The sequence below is a fragment of the Zootoca vivipara genome, chromosome 11 (genome assembly GCF_963506605.1).
Source record: "Zootoca vivipara chromosome 11, rZooViv1.1, whole genome shotgun sequence".
NCBI classification, from domain to species: Eukaryota; Metazoa; Chordata; class Lepidosauria; order Squamata; family Lacertidae; genus Zootoca; species Zootoca vivipara.
Genome location: NC_083286.1, coordinates 4,242,491 through 4,268,163, shown reverse-complemented (window position 1 = coordinate 4,268,163; position 25,673 = coordinate 4,242,491). Strand labels below are relative to the sequence as shown.

Below are 25,673 nucleotides of genomic sequence, written 5' to 3'. Positions count from 1 at the left end.
TGCCGCAAGGACTACAAGAAACTTGGAGATAAGGCAATGAAAAAGATCCTTCCATTTGCAACCACATATCGGTGTGAGCAAGCATTTTCTTCCATGTGTTTCATGAAAAACAAATATAGGAATCGGCTCGACATGTGGTCGGATTTCAGAGTGAAAGTTTCAAGTTTGGAACCTAATATTTCAGAAATAATGGACTCAAAGGACACATTTAACTCATCTCATTAAGAACTGAAAATTAAAACTAACTGTATACTGATGGAGTACTCTGTTGTAACTGTAAAAAACGCATAAATATAAAATATAAAAAGGCTCTTAATTTGGCTCTCACTTTTTAATTTTAGGATTAGGAATTAATGGGGGTCCTTGTCACAATAGCGGCTCGATGAGGGGTCCTCGAGAAAATTTTGTTGGGAACCCCTGCCCTAGATAAAAATCTACTGGAATATTCCCATCAGCAGAACGTTTGAGACTCTCATGATCTGATCCCGAGCACCTGCCCACTTCGCATGTTTCCCAGTCTCCTTGAATTGATTAGACAGCTCCGTGCAAGTTGCTTACTTTTGTGTTTAAGTGATTTGAGTCATTCACAAAAGAACTTAAATACAGAAGACGACAAAGAAGGATACAACCTTGGGAAAAGGGCAATGCTTACTGAGAAGAAGCGTATCTTGGGGACAGCTGAAACACTGATCTTCGGCAGGGCCTGTACACTCCAAACACTTCCTGTGACAAGGGCTGCATGCTTTGGTGTATCCATCATAGAACTCAGTGCTGGAGCAGCCTTGGGGCATCTCACACAGGCCTGAAGTAGTCATCAACAGACCTTCTGCACAGGTAAGGCAGTCAGTGGAAGAAGAACAGGTCTGACATGTCCTGTCGCAGTCTGAAATGTGATGAATCACAACTCTTTGTTCAAGGCTCTTACAAGTCCCAGGTGGCTATCTGGCTCCTTCTAGTCTATTTATACAATTAATTGTCCATCTCTAGCTTTTCCTATGTCTCTAATTGCAACTATTTCTGCATCCATATCTGTCTTTTCCATGGAATGCATGGTGTACCATTTATTCCCACTGCATTGGGTGGGCACTGTACTGAGACAGGCACCCACAACCAACACAGAATTGACACCAGCTGATAAGATAGGTGGTTGTGGTTTGGGGAAAATAGCTTTAGGGACCAAATTGGACACTACCGGGGGGCAAGCAATCCCCACCTCTGGGGTAAACTTGCACATAAGAAGTATGTGTGTATGTGTGGGGTGGGGTGGGACAAATAAGTCTTTAATTAGTTATTTTGTTGCATCAATACTGATAAAAATGATTTCTGACCTTTGCCTCTGAATTGAAAAACATACCTTTACAGATGTCAGTCTCTTCTTCATAGTAAGTGCCATCTGGACAATTTGAAAAACATTCACCATTGTATAGATAAAAGGAGCAATCGGTGCAGTCATTGGAATCTGGCCCATCACATTTTTTGCAGTCTTTATGGCAGGGGAAACAGCGGTTGGAGTCAGCAAAGAAGTCAGGAGGGCAAGAACGCAAACAATTCCCGTTGTGCAGGTGAAATGGTGGAAGGCACACTTTTGAGAAAGAGGAGAATATATCAGGATATGCAAAAGAATACAAAATATCACAGTGTGCTCTTGAATGTGCTATGAACTCTTCCTTTCCCTTGTTCTACATTTTGTTGGCTGCATTGCAACAAAACAAAAAACCCTTGCCACAGCCATGTCTCAACAAGAGCTCTTCTCTTCCTGCTATTTGCCGCTTAACTCGACAGGCTCACCCATCCCTAATCAGAATACAGCGATTTCCTTTCCGACTATATCAGAGTGGCACAATCCAAAACTCTAGTCATATCTGCATGTTTTTTGTAAAAGTCTTTGCAGTATTAATGTGAGGCACCAAATTTACACAAGCCGCTTGGCTCTTGGGTGGACCCCACATTGATATGCTAGCTAGGAAGAGCTGGCCAGGGAGATTCTAGATCAGAATGTACTGCAAAGTCTACAGGGCAGAAATATGCCAGACCTCAGTAAGCACCAATCTATTTTCCCCGGCACATTTTCCCCATGCTTTTGGTTTTGTCTCAAAACACCAAAATGGAAGAACACAAAACAGCCATTAAACATACCCCCCCCCCGCATTTCTAAATAGGCATTCATTTAACGACCTGGGTCAGTGCCATACTGCTGATTTTCTGCAGTACCTTTACATGAGCTCTTGATAATGCATTCCTGACACATCTCAGGGCAATCTCTACAAATGCCATCATCAGCAAAGTGCTTCTCTGAGCAGGCAAGTTTACATTCTGTTTGTTCTAGGAGAAAAGGACTTTCACAGGACAGACATCTGGTGGCATTTCCTTCACACGTATTACAAGGTCTGTCGCACTCTCTGCAGGCCCCATCTATGGTGAAAAAGCCCCTAAAGAAAGAAGCAAAGAATAAAAAAAGATCAAGCAACAGAATATGCTGTAAATAATCAGAGAATTAGAAAAGGCTCTTTGGGGTGAGCTGAAAGCTTTAAGAAAGCGTTCACAGTAGACATGGCTTGTGCACCATATGGCCTTAGATCTTGAGGTGTCAGGTCATCTTCTCTCCAATAATATATTATGCAGCCTGTCAGGGCTGACGGGCTTCCTCTCTTCACACAATCATCATGAGAGTCTCCTGACGGTTTTTATAGCCTTTATTTACAGTATTTACAACCGGTCATTAGCACATAATGATCATTCATCAGAGTCACTCAGTTCAGATCTCTGCTGAGGTCTGTGTTTACCCTTCCAGCAAGCCAGAAAATGGTGAATTCTCCCACTCCTCTCTTCTCTACACGCTTCCGGAGAGCTGGCTTAACCCCCCCCCCCATTCTGAACTGGAACTTAACCCTTGTTGGTCCCGTGAGCTCCCTGGCTTTATATCCCTCCCTGTCTGTTCCTCTAGACTGACTTCAATAACTCTCTCCTCCTTCTCCCCCTCGGGCACACCTCCTTCTTCCTCCAACACTAAGTCTCACCCTCCATCTGGGAAACTTGAAACCTCTGGCTCATCCCTGACACAGCCTATGGGACTCTATGACTGCAATCCTATCCACACAAGGCCTGAAGCACAAGGACTTATTTGCAATTGAATGCATAGCTAAAAAAAAGGAAACAGAGGACTCTCCTCACATTATAAAACTCTTTAGTGAACTTTAACTGTTTAACCTGCTGTAGAAATAGTAGTTTGGCATAAGATGTCATTTGGCTATAATTATGCATGTATTGTCTAAACATCAGCTTCTGGGTTAGGTTGGGACATTTCATTATTTATCTATGTTGTTGTTGTTTAGTCGTTTACTCGTGTCCGACTCTTCATGACCCCATGGACCAGAGCACGCCAGGCACTCCTGTCTTCCACTGCCTCCTGCAGTTTGGTCAGACTCATGTTGGTAGCTTCGAGAACACTGTCCAACCATCTCGTCCTCTGTCGTCCCCTTCTCCCTGTTCCCTCCATCTTTCCCAACATCAGGGTCTTTTCCAGGGAGTCTTCTCTTCTCATGAGGTGGCCAAAGTACTGGAGCCTCAGCTTCAAGATCTGTGCTTCCAGTGAGCACTCAGGGCTGATTTCCTTAAGAATGGATAGGTTTGATCTTCTTGCAGTCCATGGGACTCTCAAGAGTCTCCTCTGGCACCAGAATTCAAAAGCATCAATTCTTCGGCGATCAGCCTTCTTTATGGTCCAGCTCTCACTTCCATACATCACTACTGGGAAAACCATAGCTTTAACTATACGGACCTTTGTCAGCAAGGTGATTCTCTGCTTTTTAAGATGCTGTCTAGGTTTGTCATCGCTTTTCTCCCAAGAAGCAGGTGTCTTTTAATTTCATGACTGCTGTCACCATCTGTAGTGATCATGGAACCCAAGAAAGTAAAATCTCTCACTGCCTCCATTTCCTCCCCTTCTACTTGCCAGGAGGTGATGGGACCAGTGGCCATGATCTTAGTTTTTTTTTATGTTGAGCTTCAGACCATATTTTGCACTCTCCTCTTTCACCCTCATTAAAAGGTTCTTTAATTCCTCCGCACTTTCTGCCATCAAGGTTGTGTCATCAGCATATCTGAGGTTGTTGATATTTTTTCCAGCAATCTTAATTCCGGTTTGGGATTCATCCAGTCCAGCCTTTCGCATGATGAATCTATCTATATGTATGCTGAAATAATTGTAATCATCATAATAAACAGTTTTTAATACGCTCCATTGGGAGCGTAACCATTACATTAAAAAACCCCACAACACTGTTGATGTAAAGACTGAGGAAGGAAATGGTTGCTTAACCAGTCCTGGGGTGGACGGCGGTTGTGGCCCATTGCATCAGGTCCTGACCCCTCAGAGCAATGCCAGGCAGGGCAGCCGACAGTTAGAAAATCCCCACGTCAGCCAATGGGAAGGGCAGGCATTTCCGCCAGACCCCATTTGAATTCTGACCAACTGAGCCAGTCCAAGGGGGTGGGGCCTGGGAGCAGACTAGAGTGGAGCAGGCTTCACTCTGACCCACCCCCTGGCTATAAAAAGGCAGTATGTCCCCTCCCCCATCCTTGGGACCACAGTCTACCAAGAGCACACCCTCCCACCCCACCTTCATAATTACACGTTGGGGCTTGTTGTATACAGTGGAACCTCGGTTTATGAACACCTCGGTTTACAAATTTTCGGGTTACGAACGCTGCGGACCCATCTGGAATGGATTAATTTACTTTCCATTACTTTCATTGGGAAAGTTCGCTTCATTTTATGAACGCTTCAGTTTATGAACAGACTTCCGGAACCAATTACACCCATGCTTCGGGTTAAGTACGCTTCAGGTTGAGTACTCCATGGACCCGTCTGGAACGGATTAATCCACTTTCTATTACTTTCAATGGGAAAGTTCGCTTCAGTTTATGAACGCTTCAGTTTATGAACAGACTTCCGGAACCAATTGTGTTCATAAACCGAGGTACCACTGTATTAACATTTCTTCCCTCTAAGGTTATGTGGGTTTGTTGTGCTTCTATAATAGTTGCCGCATTCGTTGCCGGGAAGGAATTTGCCTGAAAACAGATTGGTCCCATTTGCAGGTTTTGCCTTCCCCATAGCAGTAGTCCCAACTTTGGCGGATAAGGCATTGGGTGGAATCCTTAATCTAACATTTCGGGCGGGGGGTGAAGTGGGGCCTCACCCCCACCTCAGAACCACACGGTCACAGGGGTACCTTGTTAGAGGGGTATAGGTGGAAGAGACCTGTGTCTTGCTATGGAACCTGAATCCCATGATTGACCCTGCCATGTGTCAGCCCAGCTGCAGAGTTGGCATCTATGGACTAGGCCTAGCTTCCTGGGGAGGGGTCACTGTGAGTAAAACCGCAATGCATTTCTCAGCACCCCCATTTGCAAATTGGCAATTGTTCTGAAGCATTCAGGTCATTATGCAGCTTTCTAGAACCAGAAGGATGAGATCCATTTTGTGTCACAGAAAATACGAAGGTGAGAACAACATAGAAGTATGTGAAGGAAAACTGCATGTCTGCACAGATTAATATAAATGGAAACGTACTTGGGACACTCCTGCAAGCATTTGCCTTTGTGCAAATAGCGTGGTATGTCTGCATCGGAGTGACACTCACAACGTCTTGTCTTCACATTTCCAAAAGTTCCTCGTGGGCAAGTGTGGATACAAGACTTGCCAAAAAGAAATCTCTCTGAAAATAATGGAACAGGCAAAGCATGTTGTGACAAATTGAAGCACTTTTAAAATGTTTATTTCTGCCCGGCTGGCAAAGAGTTAACCCACCTCCAGCCTGACTGGCATAGAACTCTGATGGGGGCGGGACTGTGCCCGGTTTGAAAGGAGGGAGGGTTGGTTTGGTCAGTTAGGAGGGAGAGGGAGGAAGGTGTGGTGTGATGTTATGTGGTGGCTTGTTAGAAGACAGTGAAGAGGCTAGGAAAACTTAAAGTTAAATGTTTGACTGAGTTTATTTTGTAAAACTGGAACAAAGCTAATTAATAAATGACACGTTAAAGAATCACTTATGTTTTTAACACAATAAAACTTCATCTCTGTTTTTGCCAACAAGAGGTCCGTCTGTATTTTTCCAGCGAGGTACCAGGACTCACAGCCGTGGTGACTCAAGAGAGAGCCAAACTCACCTCAGGCAGGGAGGTGGTGGTTTGTGTCCTGAAGTTACACGGAGGAGGCTTAGAAGGGTAACCTGAGGTGCCAAGAAGTTGCCAGAGTGCCTAGGGCAAACTTCTACAGTGGGGGAATCCAACTGAGGGAGACCCTTTACAGGAGGCTAGAGGTTATTCCTGGGGGACAGCCTAGAGTTTCTTAAGGTACCAGGCCACGTAGGCTGGAAGGCTCTCCTTACTTAGAAACCCATTAGGAAAAGGGGTTTATTTTTGAGGCGGCAGGAGAAGAGGGTGGGTGTTTTCCCCTCTGTATTCCTGTGTCGCAGTGATAGTAAGGTAGAGTGGGACCCGGGTCGTCACATTTTTGGTGGCAGCGTCGTGATCGAAATTCAAAGCTCACGCGCCTAGTTTGGTTTGAGTCTGTCAGGATTTTCCTGTGAGGAAAATGACTCACGTAAGAAAACCCAGAGAGGCAAAAGGAGATGAAAGAACGGAAGGGGCTGAGGGAAGCCCAGGTTCTGAGGTAGAACTGATGAAACTACGAATTGAGATGGCCCGAATTGAAGCTGAGAGGGAAAAGATAGCAGCTGAAAGTGAGAGGGAAAAAGCCAGAATTGAAAGTGAGAGAGAAAAAGCCAGAATTGAAGCTGAGAGGGAAAAGATAGCAGCTGAAAGTGAGAGGGAAAAAGCCAGAATTGAAGCTGAGAGGGAAAAGATAGCATCTGAAAGTGAGAGGGAAAAAGCTAGAATTGAAGCTGAGGAGAGAATGCAGTCCGAGAGGTTAAGGGTTCAATTAGAACAGGACAGAATGAAGCTTGAAGAGATACGTTTGCGATCAGAATTAACTAGTAGCCCAGTTAACAATGATAGTATCGCAATTAATTTAAAAAGGTTCCCCAAATTTGGAAAAGACGATAATGTCGAATCGTTTCTATTTACCTTCGAACGCGTTTGTGTGGAATTTCAAATACCTGAGGAGAACTGGATGCTTTATTTAAGACCTCAAATTTGTGGGATACTAAGTGAAATTTATGCTGACCTGAGGGAAGAAGAGCTGTCAAGTTACCAAGTATTTAAGCAAAGGGTCAGGGTTCGATGTGGACTCACGGCTGAACAAAGCAGAAAGGCTTTTCGTGAGGCAAAAAAGGAACATAAAGAGACTTATGCCCAACTAGCTAGCCGCTTAGATAAATTACTTGACAGATGGATTCAAGGGAGTGGAGTGAAGGACTTTGATGAGTTAAAACAATTAATTTGTTTAGAACAATTTTTTAAGCAAATCCCTAGCAATTTACGTTGGTTCTTGAGGGATAAAAAACTGAAAACTGTGGCACAGGTTGCTGAGGTCTTAGACGAACTACAAGGAGATTTCAATGAAATAGCATTCCCAAAACACTCACAGAAGGGTAATCCATGGAGAAACAGAGAAAATAAAGACAGGCAAGAAAATTTTCCTGTCAGGGAATCAGTTTCTGACAAGACAGGGTCTAAGAAAATCACTTGTTTTTTCTGTAATCGTGAGGGCCATGTACGTGCCAGGTGCCCCCTGCTGGTTAAATCGCAAACTACACCTACTGCAGCTAAACAAGTAAAACTGGTAATGCAGTCACAGGAAAATAGCTCGCCTCTGACAGAAGGCTCAGAGAAATCAGACAGTCCAGCTGAGACTACTTCTAAGGTCTTACAGGTCTGGAGGGCTGAGCAGGAGTGCAACCAAGATTACATGGAGCCAATTGAATTAAATGGTCAGTCTTTTTTAGGTTTGAGGGACACAGGAGCAGAAGTCTCACTTGTCAAATCACAATTTGTTCCAAAGGAGCAGTACCTCAAGGGTCAGTCCTATAGTTTAAAAGGCATATGGGGCCCACATTTTGAAGTACCATTAGCTGAAGTTGATATTACCTACAAAGGATTTTGTGGCAAATGGAGAGTAGGAATCCTAAATGAATTGGAGGTACCCTTTTTAATAGGGAATGACCTAGCTAGTCAGAAGCACCGTATTCAAGTGATAACTAGGTCACAGTCTCAAGTCACTGAGAGTAATCCTCCTGCAGTTATAGAGTCACCCATAGATCCTAGTGAGGGTGAAGGGCTGATTAGCGTGCCAGTGGTCCAGGAGCACGGTGCCCAATTCTTGAGTGATCAAAAAGAGGATGAAACTATAAAAGAGCTGTGGGGTAAAGCACAAAGTCCTAATGCCGAAGTAACTGTGGAGAACCCCTGCTTATTTACCACCATTGAGGGAAGACTGTATAGAATTTCTAGGAGGAGGAAAACTGCTGCGGTTTGGGAAAGGAAGAAACAGTTAGTGTTGCCAAGAGCTTACCGGTTGCAAGTGCTACAAATGGCACACGACGCACCCTCAGCAGCGCATCTAGGCATTAGAAAGACTAGTGATAGAATCCAAGCAAGATTTTACTGGCCTGGGATGGGCAAAGACATCAAAGAGTATTGCAAGTCCTGTGTGATCTGCCAAAAAGCAGGCAAAAGAGCGGACAAAACGCGAGGCTTGTTACAGTCTATTCCCGTAATTACTGAGCCCTTTTCCAGAGTAGGAGTGGACATCCTCGGGCCTATCTCCAGAGTTACAAAAAGGGGGAATAAGTTTATTTTATGCCTAGTGGATTATGCTACGCGCTATCCAGAAGCAATACCTCTAAAGGACATTGATTCCAAGACTGTAGCAAAAGCCCTCATGTCGGTGTTCTTAAGGCTTGGATTCCCCAAAGAAATTATAACAGATTTAGGGACATCCTTCACGTCCAAGACCATGGAAGAGCTTTTAACTCTTTGTGGAATTAAGCATGTTAAAACTACGGCTTATCATCCACAGTCGAATGGCTTGACGGAGAAATTTAATTCGACCCTGAGCCGGATGCTAAAAACCTATTCCATCAATCATCCTAACGACTGGGATGAGAGGCTGCAACACTTCCTATTTGGTTATCGCGAAGTGCCGCAGGAGAGCACAGGGTTCAGTCCTTTTGAACTCCTATTTGGACGACAGCCACGAGGACCCCTAGACTTGATGAAAGCAGCGTGGTCAGGGGAGGAGCAGATCGACAGCCCTGATGTTGTGACGTATCTACAGGAGCTGCAGAGCGACCTTCAAGAGCTACGGGAGCAAGCTGCTCACAACTTGCAGCAGGCACAGCGTCGACAGAAGCAGTGGTATGATGCACACGCAAGAGACAGAACTTTCCAGCCTGGTGACAGTGTGCTCGTGTTAAGAACAAGACGTCGAAAGAAGTTGGAGATGTCGTGGGACGGTCCCTTCAAAGTGGTCGAGAGGATATCTGCGGTGAACTATTTGGTAGAGTTAGATGGGGAAGGGAACCGATGTAAAAACTTTCATGTAAATTTACTTAAGCCTTATTTTGACAGAAATAAGTTGGTGTTACAAGTAAAGGGGAAGGTGACCCAAGGGATTCATTTAACTGGGTGGGGAGAGCTAAGTAAGGGCACAACTCTAGCCGAGGTGTCATTCGACGAAGGTCTGACCCCAGAGCAAAAGGAGCAGTTAAAAATAGTCCTTGCTCAGTTTGCTCAGATCTTCTCAAACATCCCAGGGAGGACCAACCTAGCAACTCATAAAATAGATACGGGGGAAGCAAGACCCATAGCTACCCCTCCTTACAGAGTGACGGGGGAGCACGCCGACTTGGTCTCTTCAGAGATCAGGGAGATGCTTGCACTGGGATTGATTGAGCCCTCTTACAGCCCCTGGTCATCGCCCCTGCTCTTGGTCAGGAAGCCAGACAATACCTTTCGTCCCTGTGTAGACTTCAGAAAGTTGAACCAGGTGACCGTGCCGGACGTTTACCCCATGCCACGGGTGGACGACTTGGTTGAGACCATAGGAAAAGCGAATTATATATCTACACTTGACTTAACAAAAGGGTACTGGCAAGTGGAAATGGATCCCTTAGACAAGCCCAAAACCGCTTTCATCACTAGAGATGGGTTGTTTGAATTTAAAGTGTTGCCTTTTGGATTAAAGAACGCGGCAGCCACGTTCCAGCGACTCATCGATAGGATGCTAAGGGGTCTGAATACGTTCGCCCTTGCTTACATTGACGACATAGCGGTATTTAGCCCATCGTGGAGAGATCACTTACAACACCTAAGTGTGGTTTTCCAGAGGATAAAAGCGGCAGGCTTAACAGTAAAAGCGGCTAAGTGTCAGATGGGGAAAAGACAGGTTAAATACTTAGGCCATGTTCTCAGAGGGGGAGTGATCAGGCCAGATACTAACAAAGTGGAAGCCATCAGAGGCTGGCCGGCTCCCAAAAGGTGCGTGCCTTTATAGGAGCTATAGGTTATTATAGGCGTTTTATCCCCCAGTTCAGCACTCACGCGGCTGTGTTGAGTGACTGTACGAAGAAAAGCCGCCCGGACAAGATTATCTGGACATCACAGTGTCAACAAGCTTTTGAACTTTTAAAGGCTGCTCTGATGACAGAGCCCATTTTAAAAGCACCTGATTTCTTTTGCCCTTTTAATTTAATGACGGACGCTTCAGGTGTTGGTTTAGGTGCAGTGCTGGCACAGGAGGGAGAAGGAGGGTTTTTACACCCAGTATTATATATCAGCCGGAAGCTATTGGAGAGGGAAAAGCACCTCTCCACCATAGAACTCGAATGCCTAGCGATTTTGTGGTCCGTAGGTAAACTGAAGCCTTACCTGTGGGGCCGAAAGTTTACCCTATATACCGATCACTCACCGCTGAAATGGCTAAACCAAATGAAGGGTAACAACAGTAAGTTAGTCAGGTGGAGCATGCAGTTACAGGATTACACTTTTGATGTCAAACACATAAGTGGGAAGGAAAACATCATAGCGGACGCCTTATCCAGGTATTTTTGAGAGGTATAGGATGGTGCAAATTATTATATGAAACGGTAATAACCCTAGCAGAACATTTGTGCTTAGGCATTATAGTCTGACACATGCCAAACATGGTTTATCTGTGTACAAGTTTATGAGATGTTAATTTAGTTGACTTTGTAATATGAATGTTATAGAATGCATTGAAGTATTTTTAACCCCAAGCCCATTGCTTTGGCATTGCTCTAGTTAGTTAAGAGCAAGCCGACGCAATGTCTTTGTGGTGGGGGAGATATGTGACAAATTGAAGCACTTTTAAAATGTTTATTTCTGCCCGGCTGGCAAAGAGTTAACCCACCTCCAGCCTGACTGGCATAGAACTCTGATGGGGGCGGGACTGTGCCCGGTTTGAAAGGAGGGAGGGTTGGTTTGGTCAGTTAGGAGGGAGAGGGAGGAAGGTGTGGTGTGATGTTATGTGGTGGCTTGTTAGAAGACAGTGAAGAGGCTAGGAAAACTTAAAGTTAAATGTTTGACTGAGTTTATTTTGTAAAACTGGAACAAAGCTAATTAATAAATGACACGTTAAAGAATCACTTATGTTTTTAACACAATAAAACTTCATCTCTGTTTTTGCCAACAAGAGGTCCGTCTGTATTTTTCCAGCGAGGTACCAGGACTCACAGCCGTGGTGACTCAAGAGAGAGCCAAACTCACCTCAGGCAGGGAGGTGGTGGTTTGTGTCCTGAAGTTACACGGAGGAGGCTTAGAAGGGTAACCTGAGGTGCCAAGAAGTTGCCAGAGTGCCTAGGGCAAACTTCTACAGTGGGGGAATCCAACTGAGGGAGACCCTTTACAGGAGGCTAGAGGTTATTCCTGGGGGACAGCCTAGAGTTTCTTAAGGTACCAGGCCACGTAGGCTGGAAGGCTCTCCTTACTTAGAAACCCATTAGGAAAAGGGGTTTATTTTTGAGGCGGCAGGAGAAGAGGGTGGGTGTTTTCCCCTCTGTATTCCTGTGTCGCAGTGATAGTAAGGTAGAGTGGGACCAGGGTCGTCACACATGTTTTGAAAGACATTTTGCATGACATTTTGCATTTGCATGACATTTTGGAAATTCCAACTAATTCAAGAATTAACGGAGAGTTAATTAGGGTGCTTTTTTGTATGCATGTATAAATAAATACTGTTATGTTTTAATGAATTCTTAACTGTATGTTCTCCACTCATGCATAAAACCTATCTTTAAACAATAACGTTTTTTTCTAGCATTAGCTGAAATCTATGAGAATATACCCAAACCTCTTGATAATGACAATGTGTAGCAACAAAGAAGATGAATGCTGTTACCTTGGGGACATGAAGTGCATGTGCTGGCAGTTTTCTCACAGGTTTGGCATGAAGGATCACATCGCTCAAACTGAGTAGTTGTTGCTGTATTAGGAGATAAGGAGGAAATGAGTTAATAATATCGCTTTATTTATTTGTGGGCATGCGTGCCCAGAATACATGGTTCCAGATATGATTATTTAGTATCATTTAGATAATAAAGGGAAATAAATTCAAATCTTGCTGAGATGATGAGACTTTCACCTTGACTGGAGATATTGCCCATAGTAACACAGAATATGAATGAAATAAGGGGTGGGAACAATGTCTACGAATCAGCAAGTAGCACCCATCTAGATTTCTGTTAATTACTTGATTCACTTTTTGCAACTGAAATTCTGATTTTAAAATGTGCAGAAATATACAAGCCACAGTGGCCTTCTACCGAATGCAATCCTATTAGAACAGCTTTCATGCCCTCCAACATTTCTCGGATGAAAATAGGGACTCTTCATGACCCCTATTCGACAACAACAATATTTATATATCACCCATTTGCCTGGGTTGCCCAGCCACTCTGGGCTCCTTCCAACATATAAAAAACACAATAAAACAGTTGCTGCCACTGTGGCAGCAGGGCCACGCAAATGCATTCCTTGGAGGCCGGATCTGCTGCCCATGGGGATCCTGCTGCCTGAGGCGGTCTCCTCACCTTGCCTCATGGGTGAGCCAGCCCTGCAAATCAGGTTCATTGCAGCTGATAATCGTCCTCACTTTGCTAAAGGGAATTGATAATCCACGTCTGCTCACAATGCCAGCGTGAGAACGTCAGAGAGTATCGGTGTACCCCCATGGTGTCTATTATACATGAAACATTGCCTTATGTGTCCCTACACAGGACTGGCCTGTGACCTTTTGTTACCTGAAGTGAAAGGCGATATGATACCTCCTTCCCATTCTACATGCAAAAACCAACTGGACTGGCAGCTTGGTCTTCTTTAAAACTCTGGCAGTACGATAACATTTTTCATTACACCTGAGGCAGTAAGCTGGTTAAAGGCTCAGGATAGGTCATGGGGTAACCAGAGCTCTTTTGTACAAACAGAGGTGAATGACTAGGGCAGTCAGAAGAGGAAGTAAAGAGGGAGAAGGGCCAGTGTTGCCCGCAGCACCCCTGACCATCATTCAAGGCACCCCAGGGTGCTACGGCACACTGGTTGAAAACCACTGAACTAGGGAGCTCAGGAGAAACAGAAGGAGTACTGCTGCTGACCGCAGTTGCCTCATTTTGTTCCTATGTCGATGATATCCTTATTTATCATTAGCTAGCACAGCTGATCTTACCCTCTGTTCTCAAACTAAAAATGGTAATATTCAAGGTTTGCATAATGCTTCTTCTGGCTGCAAGATCAGGAGTCAGCAAACTTTTTCAGCAGGGGGCTGGTCCACTGTCCCTCAGACCTTGTGGGGGGCTAGACTATATGGGGGGAATGAACAAATTCCTATGCCCCACAAATAACCCAGAGATGCATTTTAAAGAAAAGGACACATTCTACTCATGTAAAAACACGCTGATTCCTGGACTGTCAGCAGGCCAGATTTATAAGGTGATTGGGCCAGATCCAGCCCCCAGGCCTTAGTTTGCCTACCCATGTGCAAGATTATTAGTGCTGTAATATTTCTGAGTCTCCACCAGAGGGGACTATGTACTAGGCATTGTGGCCTTACAAAGTACATGAGACATGAAATGCGGACCAGTCAACAATTGTATCTTCCAGTCAGATGGAAATGCTTATAAATACTTACGTCCACAGCTGCTTTTGACATTACCCATCTCTTAAACCATAGCTGCCAAGTTTTCCCTTTTCTCGCGAGGAAGCCTATTCAGCATAAGGGGAAATCCCTTAAAAAAAGGGATAACTTGGCAGCTATGCTTAAACTACATTCAGATATAATTTAAAAGGGGCTGAAAATGCATCTCTGTCCCAGGGAAGATCTGAAAACTTCCAGGATTTTCCTGAATGTGCTTCTTCACAGGGATACAGTATCAGGTATGCTACTTAAAAAGCTGCACATGTTGATATGCAAAAGGTCACGAACTGTGATGTAACCAAATATCCTTTCACTTCATTTAGTCTAGTAATACAGCAATATCTTCTACTGTATCCACCTGGTCTCCCTGAATGCATTTTTTTCAGTAGTCAAAGTAACAAGTGGAAAAGCCAACAACATAATTACACCTCTAGGTCCATGGGGATTAGGAATTCTACAATTTGAAATCACTAGGGCAGGCACGTCCAACAGGTAGATCGTGATCTACCAGTAGATCACTGGACGCCTGTGGTAGATCAATGGCAGATCACTGGCTTCCCCCAAAGAAACTCAACAACTTTGGCTCCCCTAAAAAAAGCTCAATTTTTTTGCCCTGCACCCCCCCCCCCAAATGGCACATTCCTTCTCCCTAAAAAAGCTCAACAACAACTTTGATCTGAATGCCTTAAAAACGGGCCTTCCTCCTCCCCAAAAAAGCTCAACAACTTTGACTTGAACCCCAAAAAAGGGGGTAGATCACAGCAAGTTTTTAACTCTGTAAGTAGATCGCAGTCTCTTGGCAGTTGGCCACCCCTGCACTAGGGCATGTGATGAACAACTTGTGGGCAACTGGATGCATATTTGATTTCTTGTAGGTCAGTGAACTGCTGCTCAGGCATTAAGCCACAGATGTATACATGTCTCAGTATTATCTGGGCAAGAGTTCTTCTGATATTATGTCTATTCAAGGCAGCTAGATTGAGATTCCTATTAATGAACAACCACTTTTCCTGGGCAATTTATTGCCTTCAACTAACAATGAAATCCCAATCCTGTCTATTCAGAAACAAATCCTATTGCATTCAGTGGGGCTTACTTCCAGACAAGGGTTGCAGCGTAAAACAGTAACTTTAGATGAAGCAGAGCTCAACAGACCGAGAAACTGGGCAAGGTACTCTCAGTACAAAGTCCTTCATTCCACACCCGAGAAATTCCTGTGATTACTTGAACAGAGTAGATTGTTGTAATCTCTTCACTCAGTACATTTACTATTATTTCCAGTGCCTGGAAACATTTCCTTTTCTGCCTCATAGGCCATAAAAATGCATAATATCACAATGTATAATCTCCGTGGATTGCATGCAGCCCCAACAACACCCAACATACCATCTCAGGACTATTTAATTGCTCATCCTCTAACATTGTGTATGCCATCAAATGCCAACAGTGCCCTTCAGCTCTCTATATTGGACAAACAGGCCAAACCCTACGCCAAAGGATAAATGGACATAAATCTGACATCAGGAACCAGAAGACAGAAAAACCAGTAGGAGAACACTTCAATCTCCCAGGACATTCTATACAAGATCTCAAAGTAGCTGTCTTACTACAAAAGAATTTCAGAAATAGACTGGAAAGAGAAGTTGCTGAATTGCAACTTATCACCAAGCTCAAAACCATGGAGGGACCTGGTTTGAACAGAGATATCGGGTTCTTATCTCATTATACATGATAAGCGATCTTCAGCCATCTCAACCCTTGCTTTTTCATGCAAAACCATTTGCAGTCGTTTGCAGTCATCAACAGCTATCAGTCAGTCAATCACCCATTTCCACCACCCTTCTGAGTGATCCCCCCTCCCCATCCCCACCCCTCCCCACCCCTTCTCTACATAAGTGCCTGGAAACTTCCATTTCACTGTATCTGAAGAAGTGTGCATGCACACGAAAGCTCATACCAAAATAAAAACTTAGTTGGTCTTTAAGGTGCTACTGAAGGAATTTTTTTATTTTACTTCGATCCAGACCAACACGGCTACCTACCTGTAGCAAGCAGTAGCGGCTCATGTGCTTTGGATATGCTTTAAATGTAACTTCTGTACACAGTATCACAAGCTGTTTCACTGTGTAGTGATTATATATGTCCTCCAGATATGTCATAAAGTAAGAATAACCATGCTCTGCGTATTAATTCCCCCCCTCCCCATCGCCTTTCTAGTGAGCACTCAAAGCTGGTATCCTGTTAAATGAGGAAGGAAGCACATGTGCAAAAGCTGTTTGGGCATGTGATTCCTGATTCAGACAAAAATACCTTTTAGCTGTATTAGGACAGGTACACTTGACACTTGCAAGTCCTAGAGAGATGCTGTCGATTCTTTTGCTGATCACTGCTACTCCAGACAGAATGGCAAAATTAACACAGGTGGCATATTCCACCTGTGCTTGTAGAGTCTTTTAGAGTCAATACTCCTCAGCTGGTTACATCTTCAGGTAGATAACTTTCCCCTTAAATTCCTGTTTATAGTATTGCAGTTTTAGAGAAAAGCAGCCCTTGGGAACCTTATTCAGTGAACTGTGCAGCCCCCCCTTTCCATTAAAGCCCAAGGAAGATAGTAATATTTTAAAAGAGATTTTTTAAAGTCTTACATCGTTTCCAGACAATTGGGTTTTGGCGAACCTCCAGGGGAAAGGACTTCCACAACTGTGGAGCAGCCACCGAGAACGCCTCTTTAAGTGCCCTTTCCGTCTGGATTTGGTGCACGGATGGTACCAACAAGAGATCGTTCTCGGCTGACCGTAAGGACCGTGAAGGGACATAAGGGAAGAGGTCTTTCAGGTCTGCAGAGCCCAAGCCATTTGAGGTAGGCAGTTTCAGTCTCTCTATCAGTAAAATAGGATTGATAATCATTATTCATATTTCTGAAACAGAATAAGAGCTGCAAGTAAGAGAAAAGTGCTATATGTCATGGTTTATTAATTATTATGTATTTAATTATTAGGTACTAATCAATCATACAATAATATTAATGATTTATCATTTACTGATTCATGTAATGCTCTTGTTAAGATTTTTATTTTATTAAGATTACACTCTAAATTCAGTTGAATTCAATACTTTACTTGGATTTCTAAAACTATCATTATGCTCAAAACTGTGTTCATCTCAATGTGTACTGTATGTTTGTGGTGGTGAGGAGGGAATGTGGTTTTCATGTGCATGTGTTCTCATTTATTTTTCCTGGATAACTCCTGACCAGGTTATGATGTGATCAAAACGTTAAACTATCAAACAATCTTGACATACTGTTGATAGGGGAATGTAACTCACATCAGATGAGAGTCACTCCTGTGGTATAAAGCAGATGCAACAGCGCTGTGGTGAGTGAAGAGTTAATGATGATTGGAAGGGTCCTCTGTCTTCCAGAGGCAGTGCAGGAAGAAGCACTCTGTGACTGTTGCTGCTGTTAAGGGGGGCGGCGGTGGCAGTGACTTGTTAGAGGTTCTGGCCCTCCACTGCATTTTATACTAACATACAATGTTCACCTTCATTCACAAGAAACAATGGCTATTCTTTCTGTGATGCATATAAATATTCTATTTGCATTAGGTGTGGTGTTAGTCGTGGGCCCTGCTAGGATACTGGACTGCCAGAAGTTGCCAAGTGTTGATGTTGGGTCCTATGTAAATACAGTGGTACCTCTACAGTACTTACGAATTTAATGCGTTCCGAACGCACATTTGTAAGTAGAAAAAATTTGTAAGTCAAATCCCATAGGAATGCATTGGGAGAAAAAAAATCGTAAGTCGAAGCAACCCTATGTAAAAATTCGTAAGTCGGAAAAATCCTATCTAAACCGCATCCAAGATGGCGGACGGAGCTCCATTTGTAAGTAGAAAAATTCGTAAGTAGAGTTATTTGTAAGTAGAGGTACCACTGTACAGTCACTTACATTTCTATACATAAAATCTATTTGAGAGTTTGGAAAAGGATGAGGCTTTCCCCCCAGTGGTTGTGGGCAGAGAGAAATTGAGGGGGGGGGAGAGAGATTCAGAGGAAGCATGGCAACATACCGTTCCAGAATTTCCTATTTACTTGCTTTCTTTTGAGGTTCACACACTTTCCATGGAGTAACTGTAAAATTCCTTTGCAGCTGGTACAGTCGTTGGAGTCGAACCCTTTGCATGTTGCACAGGTCCGGTGGCAGGGCTCACATTCTTCTGTGACCTCATCGCTGTAGTAACCAGCTCCACAATCACTCACACATTTCCCATCTGGAGGAAAAATAAAAAAAGCCTTTATGTCATAGCTGCCAAGTTTTCCCTTTTCTCACGAGGAAGCCTATTCAGCATAAGGGAAAATCCCTTAAAAAGGGGGATAACTTGGCAGCTATGTTTATGTCATAATGTGACTGATGCCAGCTAAGTCCTGTTATTTGGAGCATTGAAAGTAGAGAACAATGTGTGATTCTATTGCCACTAAGCACCCTAGGACAGTTGAGCTCTACTAGAGAATGCACGTGTACACAGCCAAAACGGGGTATGAGTGTATAGATCTGTAAAATCAATATATAAAGTGTATATATGATATGAATGAATGAAGTGTGTCAATGAAAATGCACAACTTTAATCTCTCCACAAATTTCAGATTTGCAAGATGTTTAAAATGTCTGAAGTATCACTGTTATTGAAGTACCAAAGTTAAAACATACCAATTTGCAATGATATTGAAATCTCTATAGCTGTAGATTTCTAATTGGGAAATATGGTAAAACCCAAATATAAATATATAAGGTTAAAACATGTTTAGCACATGATTATATTTGGATTTTGTCACATTTGCTGGTTATAACAGTGGAGATTTTGATATCATTGTGCTTTGGTATGTTTTAAATGCTGGCAGTTCAAATATTTTAAATATCTTTTTGATTTGTATTTTGTGGATGGATTAAAGTGGTATGTTTTTATTTCCACATTTGTTATAATTTACAATTATATACACTCTATACCACGGGTGTCAAACACAAGGCCCGGGGGCCAAATCCGGCCCTTCAGACCTCGTCATGTGGCCCGCCGAGTGCCCCAGCCAGCGCGACCCAGCAGCGGGACCTTGCTGCTGAAGCGCCGCGCTGACAAAGCGCCGACAAACAGCTGGGGCTGGGGGGTAGAAAGGCGGCCGGAGCAGCGCCGCACGGAGAGTCCCGAGCCTCTGCGACGCAGCAGTGCTCTGTAGCATTTTGAATCCTCTTCCTCCTGCCACGGCTCGGCGCCTGGAAACGGCTGCTGCTGCTGCTGAAGCACAGACAAAGCACCCAGCAGCGCCGCGTGGAGGAGGAGGAGGATTCAAAGTGCTACAGAGCACTGCTGCGTCCCAGAGTCTCGGGACTCTCCACACGGCGCTGCCAGGCACCGACCCAGCAAGCCGCCTCCTCCTCCTCCTCTTGCCTCACCTCCTCCTCCTCCTGCCGCGGCTCAGCCTCACAAACGTGCAACTCTGAGGCTTTACGCACTTCTCCTAAAACGGACACCCGCTGCCTCACGCTGCACGGGAAATGCTTTTTGTCCCTGGGTCCCTTCGCGCTCTTTTCTGGCGCTGAATCAAGGCGACGACCCCCCCTTCCCTTCCTTCCTTCCTCTCTCTCGTTCTTAATCTTTCTTTCCCTCTCCTTCCTTCCTTCTTTATCTCTGTCTTCTCTCCCTCTTTCTTTTTCTTTCCTTCTTTATTCCTTCCTTCCTACTCTTCTTTCTCTCACCTCTTTCCTTCCTCTCTCCCTCCTGCTCCCTCTTTTCTTCCTTCCTTCCTTCCTTCCTTCCTTCCTTCCTTCCTTCCTTCCTTCCTTCCTTCCTTCCTTCCTTCCTTCTGTCCTTCCCATCTTTCTTCCTCTCCCTCATTCTTAATTCTTTCTTTCCCTCTACTTCCTTCCTTCTTTCTCCCTTTCCGTCTTCTCTCCCTCTTTCATTTTCTTTCCTTCTTTAGTCCCTTCCTTATTTCCTACTCTTCTTTCTCTCCCCTCTTTCCTTCCTTCCTCTCTCTCTCCCTCCCACTCCCTCTTTCTTTCCTTCCTTCCTTCCTTCCTTCCTTCCTTCCTCCCTCCCTCCCTCCCTCCCTCCCTCCCTCCCTCCCTCCCTCCTCCCCTCCCCTCCCTCTCCCTCTCCTCAGAAACATAGGATGCTGCTTTATACTTCTGGCCCTTAAACCCTGGAACCAGGAGAGCAGCTCCAGTGAGTCAACCTCAGCCAGTCCCTTTGGTGAAGGGTGGTGGCTCACTGGCAGAACATCTGTCCTGCATGCAGAAGGACCCCAGCATCTCCAGGTACTAGTAGCTCTGCAAAGGTCCTGCATGAAACCCTAGTGAGCCTCCACCACCCAGTGCAGTTACCAAAAATCATTTTTCAATAAATTGTACAATAATTGTACATTTGAATATCTACTTGCCATTATTCTGACTAGGTTTCTGCTTTCAGAGCTAGTTATTACTTACATTATTACAAAAAACAGTAATAATTGAATGCAGTGACAATAATTTATGATAATAAAGAGTGGACACATAGTCCTACAGATACAACCGGCCCTTTGAGGGTGACCAAACTGCTGATGCGGCCCCCGATGAATTTGAGTTTGACACCCCTGCTCTATACACTCATACCCAGGTTTGTGTTTTGGCTCTGCTACACCGCCTTCAACACTAAGTCTAGAGAAGTAAGTACTCTGAGCATAATTTCTACCTTATTACTTACAACAGAACTGCTGGCCAGCTTTCAGGAGCACACTGGTTCACTGTTGCAGCTTGGAGTATATGAGAGTTGAAAAACTGTAAAGCAGAGCCACAACTCCACCTCCTCATAATACCCCCAAACCAGATTTTCTTAACCTCTGACCGCAGAGAATCCAGTTTGAATAAAATAACAAGGTCCAAATAACTTATGACAAGGGGACAAGGTATGTACACCTGGGCCTCATAAAAGTTTCAAAGTGCATTTCACAGGTCTATACAAGTCTTGACTTCTGGAGTGTGGGCTGCATCCTTGCCTGCCTGCAATTTCATAACCATACACCATAATAGGAGGCATGTGGATTACGCCACATGTTGACTGCAAAAAGTCACCTACAAAGAATGGAAGTGATGTGAAACCATTTTCAGGCTAAAGTTACTTTGTACCATTCATTTATCTCTTATATTGAACAAATGACGTTTGCATTAACATGCTTAAAATGAAAGGCTCATTGGAAGTTTCATTAATAAATATATATTCCCTCTTTACCCCCAAAGTAGGGGGTTGTCTCTGAATCTCATTGCTGACATTTAAAATCCAAAGCTGATTAAAGTTTAAATGTGCATATTTGAAGACCTATTTGTTTGATGTTCTTGAGCTTCTAGCGGCATTATTTCCTGAACCTTATTTTACAATCACTTAATTAAAATAAATGAAATTTTAACCTTGAATACTTTAGGCTTATTGAAGCAGATGCCTGGGTGTCATTCTTTTTAAAAGGTGGTTGGGAACCTACAGTCCCTTAGATTTAAGATTGTAGTCAGTCTCCCTTAGGGATAAAATGATCTGCCAATTTTAGTTGCCTCACTTTCTCATGTTTCTAATCTTCAATTCAGTTGTCTACATTTTTTAAGCCTCATGAAAATTCTTCAGGATCTTTAATGTACATTTCTCCTAGTAAATGTATTTTCATATGCAGTTTTGACTAATGTAAGGGAGACCGGGGCACGTTTTCCAACTTTTTATAATTTAATTTTTGGTATTTTTTTTATTCTTATCTATTTTGAGGTAAACAGGATAGCATTGTATTTCCTATACCTTTGTCTACAAACTAGCACAATTATTTTTCAAAAAAGTAAATATAGTTTTTGACAGCAAATGGTTAAGTCTGATCATGTCAAATTGGAAAATGTGCCCCGTATGCAGGGCAAGTTTTCCAGCCTGCTAAAAATGTGCAGGGGCAAATTTTCCAACTATACTTTAAATGGTAAAACACAGGTAATAAATCTTGCTTGTTACTTAATATGTATTTTTTATTGTAAACTAAAAAGGCATAATAATTGTAGGTAAGATAATAATAGACTAATAGAGAAAGTACAGTCGTACCTCGGTTTACGAACCGCTCGGGTTGCGAACAGTTTGGGTTACGAACTCCGCGAACCCGGAAGTGTTTTCGGCGCGCGCGCTTTGCACATGCGCAGAAGCGGCACTCGGTTTGCGACCTTTTCGGGTTACGAACTGCGACCCGGAACGGATTGCGTTCGTAACCCGAGGTACTACTGTAATAGAGAAAGGAATTGGATATAGGAAACAAATGCCATTTAATGATTTTACAAAAAATGTCACTTAACAATTTAACAAAGACCGATTTTTTTTTAAAAAAACCAAAAGTTGTCATTGTCTGAATCACAGTGAACACAAACAAAAAATGTAGCATCCCGTTTGGTGCAGTCTTCATGCACCCATTTTCCAATGAGACACGTGTTGGAATACGTGCCCCGTATGCTGTTGGAAAACCTGCCCCGTCACCATATTGGATCTTTGACACTCCCTCGACGAGTAGCGGTGTAAGTTATTTACAAAACAAACGCATAGTTACGTGAAGAAAGAAACCCCTTTTTAGTACATGCAATGTCAAAACAGTAAGTTTAATACTAGTACGTTTATTTTAAGTTTCAATAAAGACCTGAAAGTTTACTGAAAGTTGAAAAAATGAAGAAAACAGCTCTTCCGACGATGAGACAGCAGCTACTAAACTAAAACTTCCGTAGATGATGTGTGCTGTGATGCTACTTCAGCCAGTTCGCCCCTTGGCGTCATCTAGCGGCTCATTTCAAAACTAAAGTGAGTTGGAAAACGTGCCCCTATGGAAAATGTGCCCTGGTCTCCCCTACACATTTTACAAGCAATTTCTCTTAATGCAGTGCATTATTTAATGCTTTTTTCACATATAGAGTCATTCTAATGCATACCTTCTCCTAATACATACATTTTTGCAAACATTGGTTGGAGAACTGCATTGTATAATTTGGGTAAGTGTGAATTTTGAAGGATGGCTATGTTTTGGTTCTCATGCTGTTTCAGAAAGAACAATTTTGACAGATTTGGCTTGAAATGGGAACTGAATGGAATTTCTGCCCCTTCCCAGTCTCGCTCAACTGAATGCACATTTTGCCTTCTTGGGCAAGGTATGAAATCATTTCCCCATGTAAAATACTTGTCACCTTTCTTACCTAGAAGGAAAAACCCTTCTTTACACCAGTAACACTCATATTTGTCGCAGCTTCTGCAATTTGGTTGACACTCTATGCAAAGGAGAGACTTTTCATCATTGTACGTATTCTGAGGACAAGTTCTATAGCATTGCTGCTTGTACCTGTGGGAGGGAAGCATTTTTGATCACCATAATTTTCATTATGGAGGGATAATGGTGCATCAAACAATTGTAATGAACAAACATAATCTTATAAATGTACTCATGTGTGGCAAGCATCTCCTCTAAAATGAGGGGTGATAATAGGAATGTTTTTAAATACAGTAGCTTAATGGTTAAAGGAGCCTTTTTCAGACTCTGTCCCATGCTACCCCCCCCCTCGGGGTTCTGTGAAGCAGTACAAGCAGGTCTGTGAAGAAAACAGTTGTAATGGCAGATGATGTGTCATTTCCATTGAGCTGCAGTCATGGGGATTAAATTACTCAAGCAATTGTCCTGGAAATCCCTCCCTGTTTTCATTTCCTCATTGAGGTTTCCAAGAGTTAAAATCTGCAGCAGTGCAGGCAGGATGAAGTTGCTTCTGCCCTCCATAGCTGCCAAGTCTCCCGTATTCCCCAGGAAACCCCCGTTTTTCCAGCTGTTCCCAGCCGAAAAAACTGATTTTTTTTTGTTTCCCCCCGGTTTATTCTGGCGCAACGGCCATTTTGGAACTGGGCGGAGCATGCTCAGAAGCGACTTTTGATGCTGCTTTGCCCAGTTCGAAAATGGCTGCAGCGCGACTTCTGGTGCGGCGGCCATTTTGGAACAGGACAGAGCAGCATCAAAAGTAGCTTCTGAGCATGCTCCGCCCAGTTCCAAAATGGCGGCAGCGCTACTTCCGGTCCACTCCCTTATTTCTCAGGCCGGAACTTGGCAGCTATGCTGCCGTCACAATGCTACACATCACTGCCAGTTACCAAGAGGGGGAGGGGGAGGCAGCAGAGAGCTCAGGATGGTGCAGCAACAGAACCTGTCCATCACACCCACTGTTTTCCCCTTTCCCCCTTGAGGACCACTGGGTTATGTTATGCTAACCTTTGGCTCTCCAGGGGTTGCTGAACTACAGTTCCCATCAGCCTGAGCCAGCGTTTCCAATGGTCACTGATGGTGGGAGCTGTAATTCAGGGACATCTGAAGGGCTATAGATTAACTATCACTGTGGTATACCTTACCCCCCCCCTTCAAACAGCGTATTCCACCCTGCTTAGCTCTGAAATATCTAAGGCCGCTCTATGGCCTTCCAATGAAAGCACTGTTGTGTTTCAGAAAAGAGAGAAAGAGAGGGAAAGTGGGGAAGAGAATAATAAACTTACATGTAATAATTATGAATGCATGATGTGCAGGCTCTTGGGTCATCTGGAATTAAAAGCAAACAACACATTGGAAACAAAATACTGTGCCAGTTTCTCATGTATCCAAATCTCATTTGGCTAAATGAACAGTGGGAAATTAAGAAATGCTTAAATAAATAGGGAATGCTACCAACATTGTTGTTCTAGATGATGACCATTCCAATTTAAATCCCTTTGGTGAAAAATTTATCCTTTGATAAATTGCAGTTTCTTCTTTTATAGCAAGTTTTTATTGCATGGCTTAAATTTGCTCTCACTAGAATTCTGGATACATAAAGACTTCATAAGGACTGTATAACAGGCATCCCCAAACTTCGGCCCTCCAGATGTTTTGGACTACAATTCCCATCTTCCCCGACCACTGGTCCTGTTAGCTAGGGATCATGGGAGTTGTAGGCCAAAACATCTGGAGGGCCACAGTTTGGGGGGTGCCTGCTGTATAACTTTCCTTCTTTATTCATTACATTTATATCTTGTCTTCCTTTTGAGGAACTTAAGGTGGCATACAAGGGACCCTCAATTCCATTTTATCCTCACAGTAAACCTGTGAAGTAAGTTAGGCTTCAAGATAGCGAGTTTCATGATCATGTTCACCCTGTGAGTTTCATAAGCAAGTGGGGATTTTAACCTAAGTCTCTCCAGCCTTTGTTCAACACTCCAGTCACTACACCACACTAGTATAAACTCAGGCCTATTTTTTAAAGAAGACTCTGGTTCCAAAAGACATATGGGAACATTGAACAGAACAGTGCTAAAGAAGGCAATCCCTAGTTATTTTCATGCATCTAATAGATACCTATTTCCACTCCCCCCAAAAAAACAGTGCCTGCCACTTGCACACTGGTGGCAGATAGGAAGGCCCTCTGCTTTTTGAAGCAGCTCCCACTGGAAGTATAATTGCTTGCACGGAGTGATCTTCACATAATGAGATTGCTTGTATAGTTGACGTTTCTTGACAGTTGGTT

General features: G+C 43.6%; 1 protein-coding gene across 3 annotated transcripts in view; it reads right to left on the bottom strand.

Annotated features, from left to right (window-relative positions):
- Positions 1 to 25,673, bottom strand: part of PCSK5 (proprotein convertase subtilisin/kexin type 5) — a 225,280-nt gene that overhangs the window by 9,142 nt on the left and 190,465 nt on the right. For 2 of the 3 annotated variants that reach the window (XM_060280059.1, XM_060280060.1), the window contains 9 exons: positions 24,670 to 24,712; positions 23,337 to 23,479; positions 18,184 to 18,384; positions 16,759 to 16,992; positions 12,323 to 12,406; positions 5,576 to 5,720; positions 2,212 to 2,429; positions 1,355 to 1,582; positions 653 to 883 (listed from right to left, as the gene is read on the bottom strand). In XM_060280059.1, coding sequence (XP_060136042.1) covers positions 653 to 883; positions 1,355 to 1,582; positions 2,212 to 2,429; positions 5,576 to 5,720; positions 12,323 to 12,406; positions 16,759 to 16,992; positions 18,184 to 18,384; positions 23,337 to 23,479; positions 24,670 to 24,712 — 1,527 coding nt within the window. The remainder of the gene's footprint in view (positions 1 to 652; positions 884 to 1,354; positions 1,583 to 2,211; positions 2,430 to 5,575; positions 5,721 to 12,322; positions 12,407 to 16,758; positions 16,993 to 18,183; positions 18,385 to 23,336; positions 23,480 to 24,669; positions 24,713 to 25,673) is intronic. The other variant, XM_035099988.2, reaches the window with a different exon arrangement.